This window comes from Nycticebus coucang, chromosome 22, assembly GCF_027406575.1.
Source record: "Nycticebus coucang isolate mNycCou1 chromosome 22, mNycCou1.pri, whole genome shotgun sequence".
Classification (NCBI taxonomy): domain Eukaryota; kingdom Metazoa; phylum Chordata; class Mammalia; order Primates; family Lorisidae; genus Nycticebus; species Nycticebus coucang.
The window spans coordinates 2,250,110-2,274,188 of record NC_069801.1 but is presented as its reverse complement, the minus strand read 5'-3'; the positions used below and the strand labels follow the sequence as shown (position 1 = coordinate 2,274,188).

The 24,079-nt window shown below is 52.9% G+C and overlaps 2 protein-coding genes across 8 annotated transcripts; one reads left to right on the top strand and one right to left on the bottom strand.

Moving 5' to 3' along the window:
* Positions 1-113: 113 nt before the first annotated feature.
* Positions 114-7,571, top strand: C22H1orf174 (chromosome 22 C1orf174 homolog). 2 transcript variants are annotated; one of them, XM_053577230.1, is made up of 5 exons: positions 114-239; positions 4,895-5,008; positions 5,947-6,426; positions 7,007-7,113; positions 7,228-7,571. In XM_053577230.1, the coding sequence occupies exons 1-5, from the start codon at positions 225-227 to the stop codon at positions 7,241-7,243; spliced, it is 732 nt and encodes a 243-aa protein (XP_053433205.1). In that variant the 5' UTR covers positions 114-224; the 3' UTR covers positions 7,244-7,571. The 2 variants fall into 2 exon arrangements, with proteins under 2 accessions (XP_053433205.1, XP_053433206.1); XM_053577231.1 differs by having other exon boundaries at positions 7,007-7,571.
* Positions 7,572-9,782: 2,211 nt separating this feature from the next.
* On the bottom strand, positions 9,783-23,900 carry DFFB (DNA fragmentation factor subunit beta). Of its 6 annotated transcripts, XM_053575450.1 has the most exons (8): positions 23,589-23,888; positions 22,325-22,451; positions 19,311-19,499; positions 18,323-18,402; positions 16,245-16,415; positions 13,790-13,890; positions 11,002-11,297; positions 9,783-10,890 (listed from the first exon to the last, which is right to left on the bottom strand). In XM_053575450.1, the coding sequence occupies exons 1-7, from the start codon at positions 23,700-23,702 to the stop codon at positions 11,024-11,026; spliced, it is 1,056 nt and encodes a 351-aa protein (XP_053431425.1). In that variant the 5' UTR covers positions 23,703-23,888; the 3' UTR covers positions 9,783-10,890; positions 11,002-11,023. The 6 variants fall into 6 exon arrangements, with proteins under 6 accessions (XP_053431425.1, XP_053431429.1, XP_053431426.1 ...); XM_053575454.1 differs by having other exon boundaries at positions 9,784-11,297; positions 19,311-19,576; positions 22,303-22,451; positions 23,589-23,890; XM_053575451.1 differs by having other exon boundaries at positions 9,785-11,297; positions 22,303-22,451; positions 23,589-23,703.
* Positions 23,901-24,079: the final 179 nt, after the last annotated feature.

The window sequence follows — 24,079 nt, the reverse complement described above, 5'->3', positions numbered from 1 at the left end:
CCTGGCGCCCCGCCCCCGGACCACTCCCTCCGCGCTGAGCCCGCCTGTCTACGTAAAAAGTCAATTTTGTTGAGTCACATGCCTGGGGATACCGGGGGATGATTGGCCGGCCTTATGGTGACGTCCGACGCCGCGGAGATGCGGAAGGGCTCCCCTGGCTGCCGCTGCGCTGGGAGCGCGGGGCTGGGCGCGGGCTTGGCGGTGGCAGCTCACCGCGCACACTCATGAGGAGCCGGAAGGTGAGCGGCCGGGGCCGGCGGAGGTGCGCCGGCTGTCTGAGGAGCCCAGAAGGGGTTCTGGGACGCCTCAGGCCGAGGGGTGGGCTTGCCCCGGGAGAGGGGGGATCCCAGAGTACACACCCAGGAGGAGGGGCCTCTGAGATCCCACAGCCAGGAGAAGTGGGCTCCCAGGCCACACCCCCAGGAGGAGGAGGCTTCCAAAGCACACCCTCAGGAAGAGGGGGCTCCAAGATCACATCCCCAGGAGGAGGAGGGCTCCCAGACCGTGTCTGCAGGAGATGGCTCAAGAAGAGGGTGCTCCTAGTCTCTTTCTCGGAGTTGGTCTCAACTCCTAATGGCTGTAGGTGCTGTGGAGCCAAAGGTTCTCATCCTTCAACTGCTGCCCCCCATAGGGAGGTCACATGCCAAGGGCCCTCAGCTTGGCACCAGCTGCTTCATGTGCAAAAATGTGGGGTGATAAGGGACCCACCCCAGAGGATAGTGAAGATTGCAGGGGGGGTGCCAGTGCCTGGAGTATGTTGAGAGTTCACTGGTGAAGGTGAGAGTTAGGGAAAAGGAGGGGTCCCTTTGTAAGGTGGACTCATCCTCCTCCATAGCCACCTGGGAGGCTCAAAGCTGTGCCTGGGCTCTCCTTTCTTCAAATGAAGTGAACACTTGTGAGTTCTACTGTTTGTAGACAGTTGATTAGGTTTTGTTAACGTTCAGTCTGATCTCTGCCTTTTGATTTAATTGTTTAGCCCATTCACATTTAGTGTGGTAATATACAGTAGTTAGGTTTACATATGTCATTTTACTTTTTTCTTTTTAGAAATTTTTTTCCCTTGTTCATCCTTTAAGTGGATTAAAGTGAATATTTTCTTTTGCATAAGTTGAGTATTCCCTAATGTAGCATTTTAAGTTAATGATTCTTCTTCACTATATTTTTTGCTTTTTTTCCCCCAGTGGTTGCTCTGTGTTTAACCAAGTACATATTAATCAATTTCAGATTTGTACAAGGTTAATTCCAGTGAGATCAAAAATATTACTCTTACATACCTCCTTTCCCTTTATTTGCATTTGGTGCTACTTTGTTATAGCCTGTTATGTTACAAACTCAGTAATACAATGTTACAATCTTAGCCCAACATGGCTTTGCTGCCACCCACTTTGTTTTGTTATTGCGGATGCATGTAGTACATTTCTGAATATATCATATACATACAATTGCTTTTTAAATCAGTTAAGAAAGGAGAAAATAATGCATTTAAACTATCTTTTTAAAGGACATACTTACCTTTTCTTCTGCTCTCTGATTTTTTGTGTGGTTCTGAATTACTGTCTGGGGTCACTTGCTCTCAGCCTGACTTCCTTCAGCATCTCTTACAAGGTGAGTCTGCTGGCAACAAACTCTCGGTTTTTGTTGATCTGGAAATCTCTCTATTTTGGTTTCATTTTTGAAGGATAGCTTCACTAGATATAGGTTTCTTGTTTGTTTTTTTTCTTTGAGCATGGTGGCATCCATTGGTTTCTGCTGAAAAGTCAGTGAGTGTTTCATTTGTTGAAGTTCCCTTCTAAGTAGGATGTCACTTTCCTCTTTAAAGCTTTCAAGATTCTGCCCTCACCTCAGGCTTTCATGTTTACAATGATAAATGTCTCTGCATTTATCCCACTTGGCGTTCACTTAAGATTCCTAAATTTACAGGCTATTGTTTTTCAATGAATTTGGGGTGCTTTCAGCCATCATTTCTTTGAGCATTTTTTCTGCTCCTTTCTCTCTCCTTACTTTGCATTTCCCGTTAGTTTATGTTGGTGCCCTTGGGGATAACAACAAGATGATGTAAGTAAAGGACAGAGAAAAAAGAATGAGGAAGGATGATGAGGGCCTCTTTATTTCCTCATTCCTTGTTCATTTCACTCTTGATCCCATTCGTAACAGCTACTATGAAGTCTGTTTCTAACACGTCCAGCATCTGGTTGCTTTCATACCCAGCTTCTGTTACCTGCTTTTATTCCAGTGTATGGGTTGACTTTCACTTCACTTTGCAAGCGTCATAATTTATGTGGGAACCTCATCACAGCCTCCACTGTTCTCCAGAGCCCCCTTGGACCTGAATTTCTCCACATTCTGCTGCAAGAGCTCAGTGCCTTTGGGAAGACAGTAAGGCTACCCCTGAGCCACAGCTCTGTAGCTTGTGACAGTGACGGGCTTATCTCCAAGTGACACATGACACTCCTGGAGGAGCTGGAGCACTGGCTGGTTGGGAGCCTGACATCAACTTGCATTTCCTGGCCTGGTACTGCTGCCTCTCGAGCTGGGATGGGGTCATGGCCCTGGGCCTCTAACGAGCTGAGGAAAGGGGCTGTGTTCTTGGCTGCAGCAGAGTGGAGCCCACCTTCCACAGACTCTTCCTCGCTGAGTGTTTGTAGCTGTTTTTGAGCAGGTGTTTCTTCACTTGCCCACAGGACCACACTCTGCATCGCTCAGGCTAGGCAGAGAGTCTGGGAAGCCCTTAGCACGTTATGCCAAAGTCACTTCTTCCAGCTCTTTCTGAGGACCCATATTGTGCTTCTGACATGGTGGGTTTTAAACAGTCTACTCGGATGAGGAGAATCTCGATGAGCAGGTCTCTTTCTTTTCTTTTCTTTTCTTTCTTTCTTTTTTTTTGGACTATTTATATGGGAGCATTCCAAGGTGACCAGCTGAGGAGGGTGGGCTGCACAGGCCAGGAAGGATGTGGTGGGTCCTTAGTGCTCTGGAGCAGGTGCATTGGGTGGCTCTCCCACACTGGAGCTGAGGCAGGGGCGGATCCAGAATGGACAGCAGATGGCCTTCAGGCACCTGTGATAACCTGTCCCAGGCCTGCTCAGACCCTAGACCCACAGGCTTTATGTCTGAAAGGCCAGGTTTTAACGAGCCCGCCTGATGGCCCTGCGATGAGGATTGGGACAGACCACACCTAGGAGTGCCTGCCCCTGGAAAGGGCCTGCTGTGCGTGGAGCACAGAGCAGCCATGGAGTCTCTCATGTAGTCTTGGCCACAGGGAGCTTTGGGGGTCACATCTGGGTGAGCTGTGCTGGTGACGGGACGTCAAAGGCAAACCTCACTTGTGACAAGTGGTGACACTTGGACAAGTCCCTCCCCCGCATCATCCTCACCAGGAGCAGGACACTGCTGCTCTGGAGTGACTGGAGGAGCTCGGGGAAAGGAGAAGGCAGTCGGGGGCCTTGTAGGACAGAAGTGTTTCTTCGCTGCTATGCAAGTGATTGTTTTTTTTTTTTTAGGGAGAGGGGCCTCTTCAGGACTGGGTGGTGAGACTTTGTCCCTATGAGAGATGTTGTGGCCACTCTAGGAAGGCAATCTGACCTCTGTGGGCTGGGTTTCCTGGGCGTGGCTGACACAGCTGCTGCAGGGCTCTTCAGAAAAGGACCCAGGTGTGCTCAGGGCAGCAGGTACCTGGCCCGTGAGGGCCTTGTCTGTTGTGCTCGTAGCTGCCAGACGTGCTGTCTTTACACAGTTTGCTGCAGCTTTTTGCTGCTTTTTAAGATGCACAGAGGGGCGCAGTACCCCGGACACTGGAGCTGCTGCCTGCAGAGGGGCTGCCTGGAGACGTTGGTCTAACAGTTTCTCAGATGCCTTGCTTTCCTTTTCATTTCTTTCATCTGCTCCTGGGCAGAGGACCCTCATCTGTCCTCTTGGGTTGCCCACCCTACACCCAGTTTGACAACAGCCTTTGCTTACAGGGGCCACCTTCGCCACCCCCATCTGTCACTTCTCTTTATTCCTTATGTTCATTCCTTTCAAGTTTTAAGGTGAACGTTAAAATATATTGTTTTCTAAGTGCACTATGGTATTCTGTAACAGAAAAAGGAATTTGTGGAGAAATGGATGAAATTCAAATAAAATCTGAGTTGACAGTATTGTACTAGTGACAGTTTCCTAGCGTTGACAAACGTCCCGCAGTTGTTGAACATTAGCTGAAGCTGGAGGAACAGTGCAGGGTCACTCTCACTACTTTTCTGAAAACCTAAAATTATTCCTTAATAGTTATTTTAAAACTTGTTGCTTTAATTAGTCCCTTTCTTGTTATTAGAAGACTTTCGTTTGCATGTGGGGTAAAATAGAAGGCAGACCGCTTTGTTAAGATTCATGATACAAAAGCTAACCGCTTTCTTTTCTTTTTTTTTTATGAAATCACAGCTGTGTCCATTGATATGATCATAGGGCATCATTCACTAGCTTCACAGACCGTTTGAAGCTAACCACTTTCATGGAACTCAGACTGCAGTGAAGCCAGAGGAATGAGGGCAGGGGTTGGCTTTTTTTTTTTTTCTTGTTACCTTTTATCAGGAACTTTGACACCGTATAAAAGTTTGAGAACCTTTTCAGGAAAAGTACTTCTGCTTATTCTAAACACTTGAAATGGACATACTATCCATGAACTCACACTTGATGTTTCCCAGAAACATGCAGGATAAAGGAGATGAATTGTCCCAAATCTCCAAGATCGTGGGGAGCGATGTGTGTTGAATCCAGGCAGTTTTGTTTGCATTTGCCCATTCGGGCCCCAGGTGTCTCCTTGAAGGTGATAAAGACGTGGGCAGGATGGTTTAAGTTTTCTTTTGTGGGGAATTCTCATCCCTTGTTCATGTTCTTACCTGGAGTGTTTTCGGATAAGCTCACAGATGGAGTGCGATCTTCAGTGCGCCTGAGAGCCCGGAGTTGTTCAGCATCCGGGTTGGCCTCTGCCCAGGAAGTCACTGGCTCCACGTCTGCCAAGACAGCATGTCTGGTGAGCCTCATTCCCCTGGAGAAGGCCAAGCGCCTGACCTGGTCCATTTTTATACAAAGTTGTCGCTGCAAGACATGTTGCATTAGAAAAACATCAAATGTTCTTATACCCCAGAGGTGGGCCATCTCAGATGGACAGGTGACGGGGCCATGGCTCCTTCCAGAGAGGGGCACATGCCAGTCAGGGCTGCTTTTCTAGGCTCTGCCCACGAGTGTGGGTGTGTTTCAGGGACCCAGTCTCTGAGACACAGCCCTGCTAGTCTTCTGCCTTGCCAGGCAATCCGAGAAGGGATACTGGTGCGTTACTGTGCAGCTTCACCCCTACAGGCTTTAAGAGAAAGGTTAGGGTGGGCTGGGGGCCCGGGAAGGGAACTCTTCCCACTGCCAGCATGCAGCTGTCCTCTCCCAGGAGCCCTGGCTTCTGGACTCAGCGGGCCAGCCCGCTTCCTTCAGCACTCAGCATGCAGTGGGACTTGGCTATGCACCAGCAGCCAGCAAAGCGTTGGACTTGTAATTGAGATGTTTGTCCAAATCTTGTTGAAGTCAATTTAACAAATATTTGCTGAGCACCCACTATGTGTCTGGAACTACTGAGGGAATAAAGCAAAGGTCCCTGCCTCCGTGGAGCCTCCATTCCAATGGAAGCAGAGGATGCAGAGTTCTGCCCTGACCATTTTATAACATGTGAACACACGCTCTGAGTTTGCGGAGGGAAACCTGGACGTAGGAGTGATGTGGAGAGGTCTAGGCTCATTCCTGGCCGTCACTCTGGATTCGGTCCCTTGGTGGCAGAACAGTGAAATGGTGATCTGTGAAAGTTGTGATCACAGCGTTTTCATCGTTTTGGATGTGAGAAAAGAAATACCAGCCTCTGGGATGGAGGCCTCCTTCATTAGCTGGCTGTGTCTGCTTCTCCCTTACTCTTTTCTTTCTTGACAGACTTCCTCATCACACAGGGCCACAGACAGGAGAACTTCCAAGAAGTTCAAGTGTGACAAAGGTCACCTTGTAAAGTCAGAATTACAGAAACTTATCTCTAAAAGCGATAGCGCTTCCTTGCCAAATGTAACACCCGAGACCCGCTGTGAAAATGAGCCTGCTGAGGACGGGGCCTCACTCTCGGGCACCAACGCTGCTATTTCCACAGCACCGGAGACTTCAGGTCTCCTGCTGGGTCACTGTGGAGTTGTGAGTGACACCGGCTCAGCACAGACTGCAGATGGCCTGCGCGCGCCGAAGCACAGTGCCGATTCAGCAGAAGAGTCTCAGGACAGTTCCACTGTGCGGGATGAGTCGGCGCCAGGGACAGAGGGCACGCAGACATCGCTGTTCCAGATGGACGACAGCGTCTTTCTAGATGATGACAGCAGCCAGCCGATGCCTGTGAGTCGGTTCTTCGGAAATGTGGAGCTCATGCAGGTAAGAACGGCACCTGCCTCTCCCACAGGTGCTGAGCAGCACCTCACACCCTCACACCTCACACCTGCACACCTTACACTCACACACCCTCACACCCACACACCTCACACCCTCATAGCCCCACCTCATACCCTCCTACCTCACACCCACACACCTGCACTGTGCTGTGTGATGCCCACTCACTTCATGTAACACCTCAGCACAAAACTCAGCATCAGTCAGTGATTTTAACCCAAGAGGAGAGGATGAAACATTTGCTACCTGGGGCCCTTTCTTCTTCTCCCAACCTGACAATCACAGCCATTGGGGAAAGCTGTGGGAGGGGTCTCCACCGAGAAACCCTGTTTCTGTGAAATCAGATTTGTGGGTTTTCAAGCACCTGCCCCCCACTGCTGTTGCTGTTGTTTCAATCCCAGCATCTTCCCTCCTCCTCCTCACTTGGTCCACCCAACAGGGAAGGAGCTCTGAGCTAGAGATGAGCGCTGGGACCCAGGCAAGACCTGGAGCTGGAGGGTGCATCGTGATGCCAGGGCTCTTGTGGTGTGATGCATGACTAAAGTCTGTTTTTCTCCCCTCTAAGGATCTGCCACCAGTGTCTCCATCTTGTCCTTCAATGAGCAGAAGAGAATTCAGAAAAATGCATTTCAGAGCCAAAGACGATGAGGAGGAAGAGGATGACGCTGAAATGTAGGAGTATACCGAATGATTTGTGTGTTAGTCCAGCTACAGTCTGGCAGTGTAGCACAGGACAAAAGTCATATAAACCATGTCTCCAAGACACTGTGTTCTTACTGTCCTCAGTACTGGCCCATCATAGCGCCAAGTTCAGACCCCGTGGGAGACACACTGGTGTGAACTAAGTCTGAGCATGCAGAGCTATCGTCTGGGTCAGTGTCATGATGATGGCATGAGTCAGCTAACGGCGGGGGGGTTAAGGAAGAAAGATCTGGTAAGGATGCCTCTTCCCTTCTGCTTATCGTTTTTGGTATTATGCAAGTTTATTTTCCATTATAAAAATGTGATTATTCTTGTGATTAACTCAATGCCAGTTCTTAAAGAACTCTCTTTTATTTCTGTATATGATGCTGATGTTTATCTTGGAAATTCTGCAAAATACATGTGGGAAAGAAATAAAATATATTTTGAAAATATTTCTGAAGAAGTCTTAGTTCCAAAAGCTAAAGTGCGTGAGAGCCAGCAGTGTTGGGCTCGTAAGTGGAGGAGATGAATCCTGTCCTCAGTCTGACATTCTCTTAGGGGGGCCACCTGCTGTGTGGCAGGAAAAACCTTTGGCAGGGACCCCCTTCTGTCCAGGGCTTCTTCCTCCCTCACTGGCCTTAGCCATAGCAGCCTTGAGCTTTCTAGCTTGTGTGTGGAAGAGGCTGTGCCCTCTGGGCCATTGAGGTGTCCTGGGACAGCTGCTCCACTTGCCTTGTGGTGTGAGAGAGGCCATGTGGGGGGTGCTATGTCCATTGCCTCTTCCTGCCACTGATGCAAACAGAAACCAGCAGAGCACCCAGGAGGGAACCCAGGTCCCTGGTAACCGAGGCCAAGAAGGGAAAGGCCACGTGAGATTTGGGGACAGTGTGGGGTTCTTCATGAGTGACCAAGGGTCTTCCTGTTGGGGCTATTGTGCATTTCTGGTTTGGTTTTAACAGCAGCTAAATTGAAGAGTACAGGCAGGGCTCTGCATAGCAGCTAAATTAGGAACAAAACGTAGTTGCTCTATGAGGAATTTTTCAGCTCTCTCTTCCTGTCCCAAAACTACCCTCCCTGAAAGTAATTTTCCTGGCAGTCCTCTTCCGCTTCTTGTCAGCCGTGGCCTTCATCTCCTCTGAATATTTGTGATTTCTTGATCAATGAACTATATTTGAAAGTGTGGCCTGTAAAGTCACTTCACGGTAGCCGGGGAAACAATTTACAATTTGAGATTGCTGCATGGATGACTGTTAGTAACAGCAGCTCGTCCCTGGTGCCGGAGCCGCCGCGACATGGGAAGCACATTGTCCCCTCAGAGTCAGTGCACCTGCAGAAGCCGCACAGGCAACGCTCCCAGCAAATCGCAACACGGAAAATGTATGCGTTGCTGCAGCCGTCCCTGTTCACTCCCAGGTGCCACACCTTCCCAGTCTGCCTAGGCTTGTAGGAAGTGATGGTCCCTCTGTGCACTGCCTTGCCCCCTTTAACTGGCGACCGGCTCACCATGTGGCCAGGCCTCGCCTCTGCTCAGGTGGGGGTGGGCTTCTGACAGTGAAGGTGCATCATGTCACGCAGCAATTGGAAGAATATTTTTGAGGATCATGTGGAATATCCTAGGTGTTGAGAAGGTGGCAACAGGAAGAGGGACCTAGGGCAGAGGCCAGGGCACAGCCTCCTGATGTCCCGGCCTGGTACAGTTCCTGGAGACCCTCCTCATTCTCCCTGGAGACAGGCCTTTCTTTGAACTGGGACAGGTTGAAAAATAAGTCTGGCTTCTCTCCTCACTGAGTCTCTCACCCACTGCTCACATCCTTCAGTCTTAGAGGCCTCTTCCTCCAATCCTAACATGCCCCAGCTCTGAGCAGCTGGCTCCAGCGTCAGCTCCTACAGAGCCCAGTCCCCACCCTCTGCCTCGGCACCTGGCCAGCTCCCCATTCCCACCTGTGGCAGCTTCCTCCTGAGCTGCAGGGAGGCCTGACTATGCTCACGCCAAGCCCTCTGCAGGCTCACCCACTGGACTCTCCCTCTGAGCATGTTACTGACACTGGGACCTCTCTGGAGAAGGTGACCCTTAGGCCTTCTCAGCTGCTGGAATTTCTCCCCCTCCTGCATCAGAACCGATGGACCTGCACCTGCTCTGTGGCTTCAGCTGCCTCCTCCAGCCTGGGGTCCTGAGGTCTAGGTAACCTCACTCCTGACCAGAGATACCTCGTGTCTGTAATAGCCATCCTCACCCAGCTGAGAGCTTGGAATCAAGCAGAAAACAATAACCAAAATAACCATGTCGCCTCTCTGAGAGCCTGTGACTCCTGCTCACTGGCCTCCCCTCTGTGCAGGGCTCCAGCAGACACGCCTGCTGCAGAAGTGCAGCCTCAGGCCAGGAAAGGGGAGGAGGGAGCAGGACGGGACCCAGCAGAGGCCGGGGCAGAAACCCTGGTAGACACAGTCACAGAAAGCCCTGTCGGCGCAGCCGTCTGGTGGAGGGTAGCAGGCCCGTGTGTCCAGAGGACGGTGGCCACGTGGGAGGGGAGAATTGCCATCAAGGAGGCCTGTGAGGGACGCTGGGAAAGGCCACACCCGTGACCCGGGAGGAGCCAGAGGCTGGCCAGCCAGTGCCGCCTCCGCGTCACACGACGGGCTCTGCCGAGGCCCAAAGTGTTCTTCACCTACACAAGGGAATCTGAGAGGAACCAGGCATCCTGGCTGCGAGGCCCCAAGTGTCCCACCAGCCACACGTCCCCGTCAAACCAGACAAACGGCACATGCTGCAGGGCTTCTGCAGGCTCCTCACGGACCTGGTTTATTCTGAGTAATTGCTGCATTTCAGTGGAGAAAATGGAACAACCTAGGTCAATTTTAGAAACATCACTGACCTCTTATTTTTATCCTTCTTTTCAAGGAGTGCAAACTTTTTTGACACATCTGTTTTTAAAAAATCTTTCTTGTTTTACCTGATTTTATAATAAATGTAAAAATTCGAATGTTATGTATGTATGGCCATAAAAAAGTACACTTTAATGTTAAAAAGTAAATCCTCATTTCAAAAAACTCAAGCATTTTATTATAAATACAAGATTTAGAAGGTCAGCCCTATGCCGTCCAGTCTCTCCCCTCCGTGTCCCCGGAGTGCCGTCTCCTTGCAGACAGCGCCAGGAGCACACTTACATGTGTGGGGGGACATACCCCCAGCCTCTCCCTCCGCACGGTGGAGCCACAGGCACCTGACGGCCTCCTTTCCTACATAAGCCTGTATCTCACAGACGCTTCACACTGCTGTATAGTTTTGCATTATGTAGATGTATTGGGTTGATCTCGAAATAAATGACAACTGACCACTTTTAACCTAGAAAAACAGCAATATCATACAGTTCAATGTGATGCCACAAGCAGCCACTGCCCTCCTGCAGACTTGGAGGGCTCCAGTTTTTACCATTATGCCCATTTACAGTGGGCATCCTGTGTGCTGTTTACAGAGCGCCCCTCTCTCTGGGGCATCTGAAGGAGCCTACAGGGTGCAGCTGTCCACCCGCTGTGGGGTGGAGACCACAAGGCAGCTGATGCATGGACAGCCTGTCCCTCCAGCAGGGGCGGCCAAGTTCAGCCATGACACAACTGCCACATGGGGACCGTCCTGTGTGAGTACACAGGACGCTGGTGACATCACAGGAGGAAGCATCCCTGAGCTCAGAGACAATTCCTGGCCCCTAACCAGTCTGCCCCACACATGTCCAGTGAGTACTCGGCAGCTGTCCTCTGGAAGTTGGGCTGTCAGAAGGCAGAGAGGACAGATTCAGAAATATACTGAAATCACAATGGCAGGAAATACTTTTTTAAAGTTATTTTTCCCAGAAGACCCTCCCCAGAAGAAATTAGCACCTCTTAAAATTAAGCCCCCGCATCAGGCCTCACACAGGGGTGAGAATGCGGTGTGAGCACTTGGCCGGGGTTTTCGGGCAGGCCCCTTCCGCTTCAGCCCCGCCTGGGCCTTGTAGATTCTGCCTGGGTCACAGCCGAGCTTGTGGGTGGTTTTCTTGTGGCAGGCGATGTGCACCAACTTTAGATTCTCGGAGGTGAAAAGCAGGCTGTAAAAATACTCCCAGTCTATTTCTCTCCCGTTTTGTTCCTGGATTGCTTCGGCCAGCGTAGGGACAATGGTGCGTTTCTTTTCTATTCTGCAAAGTAGAACGTCACCCTCTGCTGTCACAGCACCATAGGCAACAGGCTGCCGCAGCACACTTCCTATCAAACCACAGAGACACAGCTGTTTCCACCTGGCTGCCGTAACCAAGCATGGGGCATTGGCTGTTCACAGGAGACTGGTGAAGATTAGGATATCAAAAAGGAACCCCACATGGAAACACCCAGGAAGAACCAGGGGCATGGAAAAGAGCTGGGCTGGGGAGATGTCTCAGAGGAGCCCTGGGGCATGATTCTTCCCAACCTCATCCTAGTCTTCATCCCTGAAACTCGGCCATGCCCAAGGGCCAGAGCTGTCTGGCAGGACCTGGCACAGCAACTCTATGGTCTTCCTTTTTTTTTTTTTTTGAGACAGAGTCTCACTGTGTCGCCCTTGGTAAAGTGCCATGGCGTCATAGCTCACAGGCAACCTCAAACTCTTGGGCTTAAGCAATTCTCTTGCCTCAGCCTCCCAAGTAGCTGCGACTACAGGCGCCCACCACAACGCCCGGCTATTTTTGTTGTTGTAGTTGTCATTGTTGTTTGGGAAGCCCGGGATGAGTTCAAAACCTCCAGCCCTGGTGTATGTGACCAGCACCCTAGCCGCTAAGCTACAGGCGCCGAGCCTGGTCTTACTTTTTAAAACTTGATTTATGTTCTCCATATTAACACAGGATCAGAAAAAAAAATAAAGTAAAACTTGATTTATAGACATTGTTTAAAATACTGAAAATAGGAATAAAAAAAAAGTCAACAGTATTCCCATTGCTCATAGCTCCCCACCATCAACAATGTGGCTTGTTTCCACATTTTATCTACCTATAGATTTACAAAAGAATATATATGTGATATTGAAAGGAAATTTTGAAAATATAACCTTACAAATAAACTTGAAGTCACTTCTAGCTACTTAATCTCACTTCCTTCCTTACTCCCCAGAGGTATCACTGTTAAGGGCTTGATATAATATTTATCTTTCAGTACTAACTTTATACTTTTATTTGCATGTGTGTATGTTTGAAAAATATACGATACTGCATTCTGTGAAGCTGTTTCACTTACAAGCAGACCACTCACTGGGCCCTCGGCAACATGTGCAGGAACTCGGGGGCTCAGAAGACTGGACTAGTGATCCCGCAGCTGGGCTGGTGGCCTGTGGCAGCTACACTGGCGTGGACCCTCCCCCACACTCAGAGAAATGCCAAACAAAAGTTACCTTCTTTTTAAATACATAGTTGAGATCAAAAGAAAGAAGAGTCTCCCTAGCCTGCCGAGATAAGAGGAATTAATGCTGTGTCCACCAGGGAAAGCTCCGCCCCAGAAGAACCCAGGGTTCACGTCCCTGATACAGGCTGGGGATGCTCAAGTGACAGAGGGAGTGAGACTGAGACACCCCCGGCCCCCAACTCTCCCCCATTAAAGAGCAAAGTGGCAGCTGAGTCCAGGGCTTTGGGAAGGAGGAAGGAAGAACCCCACAGTCACAGTCATCAGCCACCTGTCCAGCCAGCGGTACAGGACTGGGTGTGTCTGTGCATAGGCCTGGAAGGTCTCCTGCTGGTGCTGCCCAGTGCCCTTGTGGGCTGCGTCTGCTGGAGGGCTGGCTGGGGCTGGCCCGGCACTCTGAGGGGCCGGCTCAGGTAACGGGTAATGGCAGCGTTCATAGAGGACGAGCCTCACACACAAGCCCTTCCCAGGCTCTGTTTGCTATTTGTGTGTGCTGTCCACCAGCTCACACGGGCCCAGCCTGAATGCAGCGTGGGAGAGCAGCCTGGGGAGCACACTAGGGGTGCATGCCGGGAGTGGGGCTCTTAGAGAGCCATTCGCGCAGCCACCCACAGGACACGGACACAGTGCAGATGTGCACTGCCAGCAACACAAAAGAAAAATAATGGGAAACTTTCAGAGCCACTAAGAGACCCTGGGCATCTGGAGGAAGCCAATGCAAGAGCACTGTGAGGACCCCTGACAAGCAGCACGCGGAGGATGTGTGGAGAGAAGGCCGTCCCCGCTGAGGGGCTGAGTGCAGACACAGCAGCAGGAGGCCGCCCAGACAAGTGGGAGGTGCCTAGGCCTAGCCCCTGACTAGGCCACTAGGAACCCTCACTCTGACACCCACTGAAGGGTGCAGGGTCCCCAAGGTCACCCTCAGGTTTGGTTATTCACTGGGACCCACAGACCCCACTGAAAGCTGCTATGCTCTCATTTACAATTTGTCATGGCTAAAGGCTAGAGGTTAAAATCCACCAAGGTTACAAAGCTCCTAGGGCAGAGTTAGGAAAGTTCCAAACACAACCTTCACCCACCCCTTGGCCACCAGGGCCCCTTCCCTGGCTGTAAGCAAGGTAGGGACAGGATCCCAGCACTGGTGCTCCTCCAGCATGAGCCCTGAGCCCCAGAGAAAGCACACTTATAGTGGGCCAGGTTCCCGAGCCCCAGGAGAGCACACTCAGACATAGGCCAGGTCCCTGAGCCCCGGGAAGGCACTTACACGTGGTCCAGGTTCCAGGTGCTGAAGAGGACCCTGCTCTCTCTGTTCCCGTAGGGGTTGATGGAGTGTCTCGACAAGCAGCTGTCCGTGTCAAAAGGTCCCTGAGGGCCAAGAGAGCAAGGGGAGACCAGGAAGTGAGTCTGTCATTTGCTGCCTCCACTGTTGCCAAGTCAGACGATCTTACAGAGATGCAGGCCCTGCAGGAAACTGGTCCTGACTAACGGTTTACAGACCTGTGATCTCCAGCCCTTGTGCCCCTGTGATCCCTCACCCTGATCATGTGGCACACTCATTCTCTCGTGGACATCTGTAGAACATAAGCCGAGTGGCACGGCTCTCAGCTGCACCCTGTACTCCAGTACGCCAAAGACCCACAGGGCCCACGCCCACACCAAAGTTTAGCCTCCTCCCGGGTCCCCTCCTGACTGGCCCATGGCCCCCAGTACACTAGCTGTGCTCCCTACCCTTGCTTGTTCATATCCCTTTCACCTTCCACGATGCTGACACCTCCCCGAGGTCAGGGATGACCTGGCACAGTGCCTGGTACAGCGGGTGATCACGCGAGCTCATCTGGAAGTCTGAATGCCAAGCTCACAAGAAGTACTTTTCTGGTCAGAGTCCCTCACCTACGGACGAATCTGCCCAGCAACAAGCCACAAGAGGCCACACCTGCCCCTGCTACCAGAACCTCTTAGTGGTGACAGTGGAGGATGATTCTGGAAAGCGACTGCAGCGTCTAAGAGGTGAGAGACGCCCTCCGGTCCCTCCTCACACTGGGGCAGGATCTGGAGACTCACTAGACCCTGGACCCCATCACCACTCAAGGGGGACACACCTAACAGCACAGAAGGGGCCCGGGCAGGCAGCAGGAAGGCAGCACGGCCCTCGGGGGCCTCCACCCACCCTCGCAGAGGTCACTGCGTCCAGCCTCTGAACACTGAGGCAGTGGCAGCTGCTCATGACGCGCTCCTGCATCCGTCCACGTATACAGGGGCCCTGGCCAGAGCCCGGGGTATCAGCCTGTATGGCCAATGCTACCGTAGTAACTACCACAGTAACACTGAGTAACTAGTGCTCAGAGTGTCACATGCAGCCACAATTCCTGAAATCCCCGAACTCCCCATCAGCTAGAAAGCTCAAACAGGGGAACAGAACCACTTTCCGGAAGCCCCTGGAATGTCCTTCTGCCATCAGCCCCCAGTGAGTGCCGCTGCCCCTCTACACTAAATGGAAACACACAGGTCCCTGCAGTTGCCCTCCCTGCCCAGATGGGTGGTTCCCAAAGTGAGGTCCCTGGGCAGGATGTGTGAGAAAGCAGATTCTCAGGCCCCATTGCCATGGTCTGAATGTGTCCCCCAGAATTCACATGTTCAAATCCTAAACCCTCTTGTGATGGTGTTAGGAGGAGGGGTCCTTGGAAAGGTGCTGAGATCATGAGGGTGGGCACCTGATGGGATCAGCGCCCCTGTGAGATGAGACCTTAGAAGCTGTTTGCTCTCCCACCACCTCCACACCAGACACCAAAACTGCCGACACCTGCACCTGGGAACTGAGACGCTGTCTGCTCTCCTACCACCTCCACGAGAGGACACAGCAAGAAGGTCCCTCTGCATGCCAGACCAAAACTGCCGACACCTGCACCTGGGACTTCCAGCTCCAGAGCCACGAGAAACCAACGCATGCAGTTTCAGCTGCCCTGCAGCAGTGAACTGTCAGCCTGAGCAGACCTAAGGCATGGCCCAGACCCAGACCCAGGAGCCCTGGGTGCGGCCCAGACCCAGACCCAGGAGCCCTGGGTGTGGCCCAGACCCCAGACCCAGGAGCCCTGGGTGTGGCCCAGACCCCAGACACAGGAGCCCTGGGTGCGGCCCAGACCCCAGACACAGGAGCCCTGGGTGCGGCCCAGACCCCAGACACAGGAGCCCTGGGTGCGGCCCAGACCCCAGACACAGGAGCCCTGGGTGCCGCCCAGACCCCAGACACAGGAGCCCTGGGTGCCGCCCAGACCCCAGACACAGGAGCCCTGGGTGCCGCCCAGACCCCAGACCCAGGAGCCCTGGGTGCGGCCCAGACCCCAGACACAAGAGCCCTGGGTGTGGCCCAGACCCCAGACATAGGAGCCCTGGGTGCGGCCCAGACCCAGACACAAGAGCCCTGGGTGTGGCCCAGACCCAGACCCAGAAACAGGAGCCCTGGGCACAGCCCAGACCCAGACACAAGAGCCTTGGGTGTGGCCCAGAAGCCCTGGGCACAGCCCAGCCACCTGTACAAGCTTCCCAGGGACTCGCGGGTGCTTGAGGCCTGAGAAGCACAGCTGCAGCTGTCCTTCCCTCACTCAGAATGTGGTGGCTGCACCTCCTCACCAGGCTCTGCCCAGGCAGGCTGAGGGCTGAGCATCCTCACCCACCTGGCCCTAGGCCACTAGGATGGCTCCAGGGTAAAGGACACAACTCACCTGGCAGGAGAACCAGCCTTCCGGTGTACAAAGGCGGCTGCTGGCCTTTGCGCCTCTGTCGAAGTAGCTGCCGTTGTACTGCATGGACTTGAGCTTCTCACACATGGCACCCAGGATCCGCGTGTACTCCTCCTGGGCCTCTGCGCCCACTGAGGAGGCATAGGAGTTCACCTGAGGAGGCAGGGAGCACCTGGGGCCTGATGTGAGCCCTGAAGCCAGCACTGGGCCCCCACCCCCTCAGCTGCAGGGCTGAGACCCTGCCCCTCTGGTCAGATACTCTGCCTGGCTGCCCCTCCCCCTGGGAACTGCTCTGAGTCCAAGACACGGAAAGAACCACAATACAGACCCCAAGTGAGGTCTATGGTGGCAGCTGTCTCACTGTGGCCAGGTCAGTGTGGGGGGACAGAAGAGCCCAAACCTATTACACCTGGCAGAAGAATTATCGAGATGAGTCAGGACAACTGCAGTGAGCCAGGTGAGGGGATTCAGGGGGTAGAGACAGTACAAGACCCTGATGAGACGCTCAACAGCAGAGGCGGCTGCACCACACAGCAGGGTGGACACAGGACACGACCACGTGGGGCAGTGTCAGGGCAGGACATGCAGGCCAGCCCACAGTGCCCCCCACATGCTAACAGTGTGCATGGCACAGGTGGCATGACAAGTCACGTGAGTAATGAGGAAACCCACCTTCAGATGCGGCAGACAGATGAAGGCAGAGCAAGCCCCACCTTTGGGAAGGGAGGAGGGAGGGGGTCTGCAAGCCAAGGAGCTGGAGGGGGTAACCCTTGCCTACAGCTTGGCCGTCAGGCCCCTCCAACCTCTGCCAGCACCTGCCAACCCTGATTACAGTTGGACAAAAGATGAACTCAAGCTCTGGGCATCCTCGTCCCCATCCTCCCTGGAGCTCATCCCCTTTCCCTGCCCCATGAGCCAGAACAGGTGAGGCCGGGTATGCTCATCCTCCCCATGGGGGCCACAGGTAGGCAAATGCAGGATGATGGCAGGACGGTGGTGCCACAGCGGAGTGTGTGACTGACATCCTGGAGAACCCCCAGGGCAGGCCAGGCCCGGGGTGGGAACCAGGAAGGGCTGGCAGGCCCTCACCAGCCTCCTCCAAGGTGCCTGCTGAGCACCAGCTTCCAAGCACACACTATGTCCAGTTTTCACCACAAAAATCAAAACTTGGCTCAAGACACGTGGCAGCGTGTGGCGCATCCTCAGAACTTCCTGCCACCTGCAGAGCACAAGCGAGCACCCTGCAGAGAACAGAGCGAAAGCCCCCAGCCTAGCCCTGCTGTCTGCTCCCTCCACTCATGCTGGCCAGCATCTGCCCACCAGGACACCGTCCCTCCTCTCTCTAGTCCTGTCCAAAAGGATCTTAAGGGAATGGCACAGAGCCCAACGCAGTGGGGGGGCCAAGGTCCCCATGTCAAGCACAGCCCAGGACAGGGACGCTTCTACCCAGGGGCAGGCCCTGCTCTCCACTCTGCTCCTCACTTGTCGTCTGAGCCTATTTCTCTCTTGAAAAGAGGCAGAACAGAGGTCACGCTGGGGCACTGGACTGAGGACCGATTTCTCCTCGAAAGTGAACAGCAGATTCCGCTGGAATTTCACACTTTAACCTGCACCTGCATGTGTCTGACACCTCCCCAGAAGGAAGGGGCTGCTCTATTTAAGAAGTCAGAGCTCAGACCAGCAATCACTCAAAGTGTCCCCAAAAAAACATCTTCAAACGCCACCCCGAGCCTTCTCTTTCTTCTCAGAGGCTAGATAAGCCCCTGTCGAAATTGAGCCACCAGGGACATGAAGACGTGCAAGGCTGGCCTACTACACACAAAAGGAAGAGGAAGAGCCTGGGTCTGGTGGGCAGTGGCAACCCCAAAGGGCAGCCAGACGTACGGAAGACGCAAAATCCCTACTGTCACCTGCAGGAGGCAGCAAAGCAGCAAGATGAGGCGGGTGCTTCTCCCAGTTCGCAGTGTACCAGTAAGCTGTCAGAGCAAGCACAGGCGCGGAGCAGCCCTGCCAGCTGCCTGCCCCGAGCCTGCCGGCACCCTGGCTCTGATGTGGCTCACCTCTCTCAGGTAGGCCCGGATCCGGCTCTCACAGCTGTACCTCAGGTAGCTACATTTACTCCGAAACCGGGGCTCCAAGCCTGCAAGGAGAAAGAGGCAGATGCCCAGAGTCCATGGGGCAGGCCTGGGGTTCTTGGTCTGTGCCCACCTGGCCCGGGGCCAAGTGAGACCCCACGTGAGGGTCAGACTGCCATTCTGACGAGCCTTCCAAGAGTGAGGCGCCCTGGCTCTTTCAGTGTGTGCGTTTGGAAGCATCTCAAACACCACCGAGGGCTGTGGCTTGCGGGCCCTCGAGTCCCTTTCCCAAGAGGGTTTCAGTCTCTCAGGGTTGACGGCAGCCCACCTTAAAGGGGAAGGCTGCCCAAGAGTCATTCTAGAAAACGGTGAGCAGACCACACCTTCTTCAGCCTGAAGAGGGAAGGACTCTGACACCTGCCAGACAGGGATGAACTCCAGGACCTATCCTAGAAGGACAAACGCTGCAGGCCTCCACTCGGGGAGGTCTTGGGGTCGACAGATCACAGAGACAGGCAGCAGAATGGGGTCACCAGGGCTGGCGGGGAGGGGGAGTTAGTGTTAGTGGTTTCAGAATGAAAAGGTGAAGAGTTCCTGAGACAGACAGTGATGATGATTCACAGCAATGTGACCGTGCATCAGGTCACTGAGCCATACCCTAAAGAGTGGCCATGATGGTGAATTTCATGTTGCTGTTATTTTACCTATTTTAAAAAAAGGCCCATGAGAGGGCTGCCCCAAACTCTCACCTACCACATGAGCTCTTGCTGGACACCTTCCCCGCGAGGCCTTGGGGTGGGGTAGGTTCTGATGAACACCTTTTATTCAGAACCCCCACCCTGAGAAGCCAGATGAGCCCTGGACTGGGGGGGACCTCAGACCTGAAATAGAACCTGACTTCTTCTGGTACCTCAGGTTGCAAGGAAGGCCTCCCCTGCTCGCCCCAGCTGGTCCAGAGACACCTCCCACACACCTTCAAACCATGGCGGGTCCTCTGCCCGGGTCTCGGCGGAGATGTTCTGGCTGACGTTGTGCAGGAGGTCAGCCAGCAGCTTCTGCCTCAGCGGAGCCTGCTCACCAGACAGCAACTGCCGGGCGGCCTGGATGACCTCCGCATGGGGCTCATGAAACACACTGAGGAAGTGACCGATGTCACTCACATCTGCAGCCAATGGGGGACAAACAAAAAGGTGTACAGCCCAGCAGAAGACACAAGCTGCCCCCAGACACAAGAAGAGTCTCTGCCCACATCTCCAGGGACTGCCAGACTCAGACTCAGGGCGTCCCCGGGCCCTCGTCCCTGCCCTGTCACCATCATCCAGTGACTACCTGTCACCACAGTGTGAAGATGTGCTTTAGAAACCAAACCAGCAGACTCTGCCCTTCCTGTATGCGTCCCCTCCAAACCAAGCTGCCCCTTCTCTGGCCCTTCCCTCAAGACCTTACTTTGGACCTTCAAATACTTTCCCCCTCTTCTCTCATGGAGCCTTTTCTTTTCTTTTTTTTTTTTTTTTGTGGTTTTTGGCCAGGGCTGGGTGTGAACCTGCCACCTCTGGCATATGGGACCGGCGCCCTACTCCTTGAGCCACAGGCACCACCCCTCTCATGGAGCCTTTTCATGACTCCCTAAAGTAGCGAGCTCTCCAAGCAAGCTCCTAATAAGTGAAAAGTCTACCGAGGACCCTAACAAAACGTTAGCAAACAGAATTCAGTAATACATAGAAGGATGTCTACACCACGATCAAGTGGGAATGCATGGCTGGTTCAATGTTCAGGAATCGATCAACATGATCCAGGCTAACCAGGAAAAGTCACATGATCCTATCAATTGATGCTGAAAAATACAGGAGGGCCAAAGCCTTGGTGGAAAAGTCCTTCGACTTAACACCAAAAGCATAAGCATCAAAGAAAACAATCGACAAACCAGGGTTCATCAAAATTAAAAACTCTTGCTCTGCAGAAGATACTGTTATGAGAATAAAGAGACAAGCTACTGCCCAGTGAACACACACACAAAGACCTCGTATCTAAATGTATCACGGGGGAATACCTTTCAAAACCCAACAAAAAAATCCAAATTGAAAACGGACGAAAGACATGAAGAAACATTTCACTGGAGAGAATCTACAGATGGCAAAAAAGCACATGAAAAGATAATGCGGTATCCCTGGCCACGGGGAGAAACAAATTAAGACCACAAGGAGACGTCACCGCGTGCCAGTCAGAATGACGCAGCAATGCTGAGAGCCAGCGAGGGTGTGGGGACTGGGTTCTGCACGTTACGTGGAAAGGGAAAACAGCACAGGCCCTGAAGAAGTCTGGGAGTTTCTCTTTTCTAAATAGCTTTATTGAAATAAAATTCCTGTCCCTACAATTTAAAGGGCATAATTTAATGGGTGTGTTCAGAGTTGTACCTCCATCTCCATAGCCAATTTTAGAACATTTTCTCCACCTCGACAAGAAACCTCATACACTTTAGATACCGATTCCTCTCTCTCCCCCACCACCAGCCCCGAACAACCACTCATCTATTTTCTGTCTCTGTAGACTGCTCTGGACGTTTCCTATGAACAGGATCACACTGCATGTGTTCTTTTGCGACTGGCTTCTTTCACTTAGAAACAGTGCGGCGCCTATGGCTTAGTGGGTAGGGTGCCAGCCCATATACTGAAGGTGGCAGCTTCGGACCCGGACCTGGTCAAACTGCAAAAAAAAAAAAAAAAATAGCTGGGCATTGTGGCAGGTGCCTGTAGTCCCAGCTACTCAGGAGGTTGAGGCAAGAGAATCGCCTAAGCCCAGGAGTTGGAGGTTCTGTGAGCTGTGACACCAGAGCACTCTACGAAGGGCAATAAAGTGAGACTCTGTCTCTAAAAAGAAAGAAAAAGAAAGAAACAGGGTCTCACTCCGTCACCCAGGCTGGAGGGCAGTGGCACAACCCTAGCTCCCTGTAACCTCAAATCTCTTGGGCTCAAGCCATCCTACCCCAGCTTCCCTGTAGTTTGAACTACAAGCATATGCCACCACACCAGGCTAATCTGTTTTGTTTTATTGCAGATGTGGGGTCTCACTATATTGCCCAGCATGGTCTCAAACTCCTAGCCTCAGGTGATCTTTCCACTTTGGCTTCCCGAAGTGGGAATTACAGGCATGAGCCCCTGTGGCTAGTCAAATTATAAGAGCTAGGCTGGGCGCAGTGGCTCACACCTGTAATCCCAGCACTTGGGAGGCCAAGGCAGGTGGATTGCCTGAGCTCACAAGTTCAAGACCAGTCTGAGCAAGAGTGAGACCCTGTCTCTAAAAAATAGCTGGGCATTGTGGCGGGTGCCTGTAATCCCAGCTACTTGGGAGGCTGAGGCAAGAGGATCACTTGAACCCAAGAGTTTGAGGTTGCTGTGACCTAAGACACCACAGCACTCTACTGAGGGTGACCAAGTGAGACTCTGTCTCAAAAAACAAACAACAACAAAAAAAAATTATAAGAGCTCTTTAAATATTCTGATACAAGTTCCTCATCATATACATGATGGGCAAATATTTCCTCCCATTCTGTGGGTTGTCTTTTCATCTTTTTGATGGTGTTCTTTGAAGCACAAAAGTTTTTAATTTTGACAAAGTCTAACTTATCTGTGTTTTTCTTTCGTTGCTCATGTTTTTGGTACCACATCTAAGAATCCTCTGCCAAATCCAACGTGATGAAAGTGTCCCTATGATTTCTTCTAAAAAAAAAAACTTTTTAAAAAGACAACTGGGATGGCGCCTGTGGCTCAAAGGAGTAGGGTGCCAGCCCCATATGCCGGAGGTGGCGCGTTCAAACCCAGCCCTGGCCAAAAGCCGCAAAAAAAAAAAAAAAAGACAACTGACTGAACAGGACCTGGCACTTCCATGCCTCCTCCTGGAGACCTGTATATAGAGTAAGGGGGTCCCCTTCCCTCCCAGCACCCCACCGTGCCAGCTTCCCTGCCCACCTCCAAGGTCCTTGCCACTTACAACCCTGCCAGGTCTGGCCCGAGGTGAGCAGCACCAGCTCGGCATTGTCGGGGATACTAGGGAAGTAGTCTTCAGTCAGCTCCGTGCCGTCCTCGTAAAGACACAGCCAGGAGCTGTGCACTGGGAGCTGCAGGGACAGAGGAAGGAAGGGTCTCAGGTAGCCACTCTCCAGGGAGCACAACAAGGTTTTTCATCCACAGGCCTCATCAACAATCAGAAGGAGCTATGTGTAAAGAATCTGGCTCAGGAAGTGTATGTTACCCTACCACCCAAGAGTCAGGGAGTCAAAACAAGGATAGCTGACTGCAGGCAGTTCTAAAATATGAACAGTCACAGAAAAATGTATACCAAGTGGTGACCATTTGCTGAAGGAGTCACAACACAGGTATTTTTTTAGGGGGGGTGTCTCACTATGTTTCCCAGCCTAGTCTTGAACTCCTGGCCTCAGCAATCCTCCTGCCTCAACCTCCTCAATAGCTGAGTCTACAGGCCCACCACCATGCCCAGACATGGACTTTTTAAAAATACAAGCCTGTTTCCAAAAAACCGATGCCTAACTGATTCCACTAAGCTTGTGAACATCTCACATCAGTGAGCTTACAGCCCCGGACCCGTGCCCTGGTTGACCATCTCACTGCCTCTGTGTGCTGGCACTATTAATTTGCTGAGGTCTGGTTCCCTATTACTCCACGTTGGCCAGTTTTAGGCTTTTTTTTTTTTTTTGTCTTATCTCCAATGGCCCCGTCTGAAATTCTAGGCATTTTTATGGCAACTCTACCACCACCACCACTACCACCACTACCACCACCGACCTACACGTGCACATACACTCAAGCAGGGCACTGGTTTAAGAAAACAAACCCAATAAGAAAAAGAGTGAAGACTGAAATCCCCGGAAGGGATTTGGAGATCGCCCAGCCCAACCCTTTTACAGAAGGGAAGCTAAGGGAAGCTGGCAGAGGCGCAGCGGCTGTGTCTCCAAGAGCACTGGGCCGACTAGCGCCTGACACTAATGCCAGGGCTCCCGGCTCGGTGCAGAGCTGCCCCGACCCGGGAGGTCAGCAGAGACCAGGCGGTGTCCAGATTCCCTCCGCCTCCCCGCGCTCTGCAGCCAGGCTCGGGCGCCGGGGCACCTCCTGGAGAGGAGGCCGGGGCGCGGAGGGTCTGCTGCCCAGGAGCGGACGGCAAGTGAAAACGGCTCCCGAGGGCTCCCGCAGCCGCTCCTTTCCCCGACCCCTTCGAAGACCCCCGCGGCCCAGCCTACCTGGAACCGGAGACATCCCTTGCGCAGCACCTCCTGGCAGCTCCTGCCTGCCACCCCGAACTTCCTCGGGCTGCGCAGGGCCCGCAGTTTCACGGTCTTGGGTTTCTGGAGCATTACAGATGTCCTCCAGGCACCCGCGTGCCAGCAGCTCAGGAAACCTTCGCCTGGGCCGCAGGGGTCTGCAGGCGGGGCACAGACCGGACGCCGAGCCCAGAAACTACATTGCCAACAAGGCCCTTTAAGAAAGCGGAGGGGCGACGAGGGCTCGTACGCAGGCGCTGCCCCTCGGAAACTTTATTACCCAGAAGACCCAGGGAAGCAAAGCCGCGACGTAGTCTTCTGCGCAGCCGTCGACCTCAGAAACTGCACTACCCCGAGGGCCGGAGCGGCCCAGCCCTCCCTTGTGCGCAGGCGCTCCAGCGTCGGGGCGGGGTTGCGCACGCGCAGAGGCTCCTGGCCCGGAGCTGGGCTTGGTTGTCATGAGAGCGGCG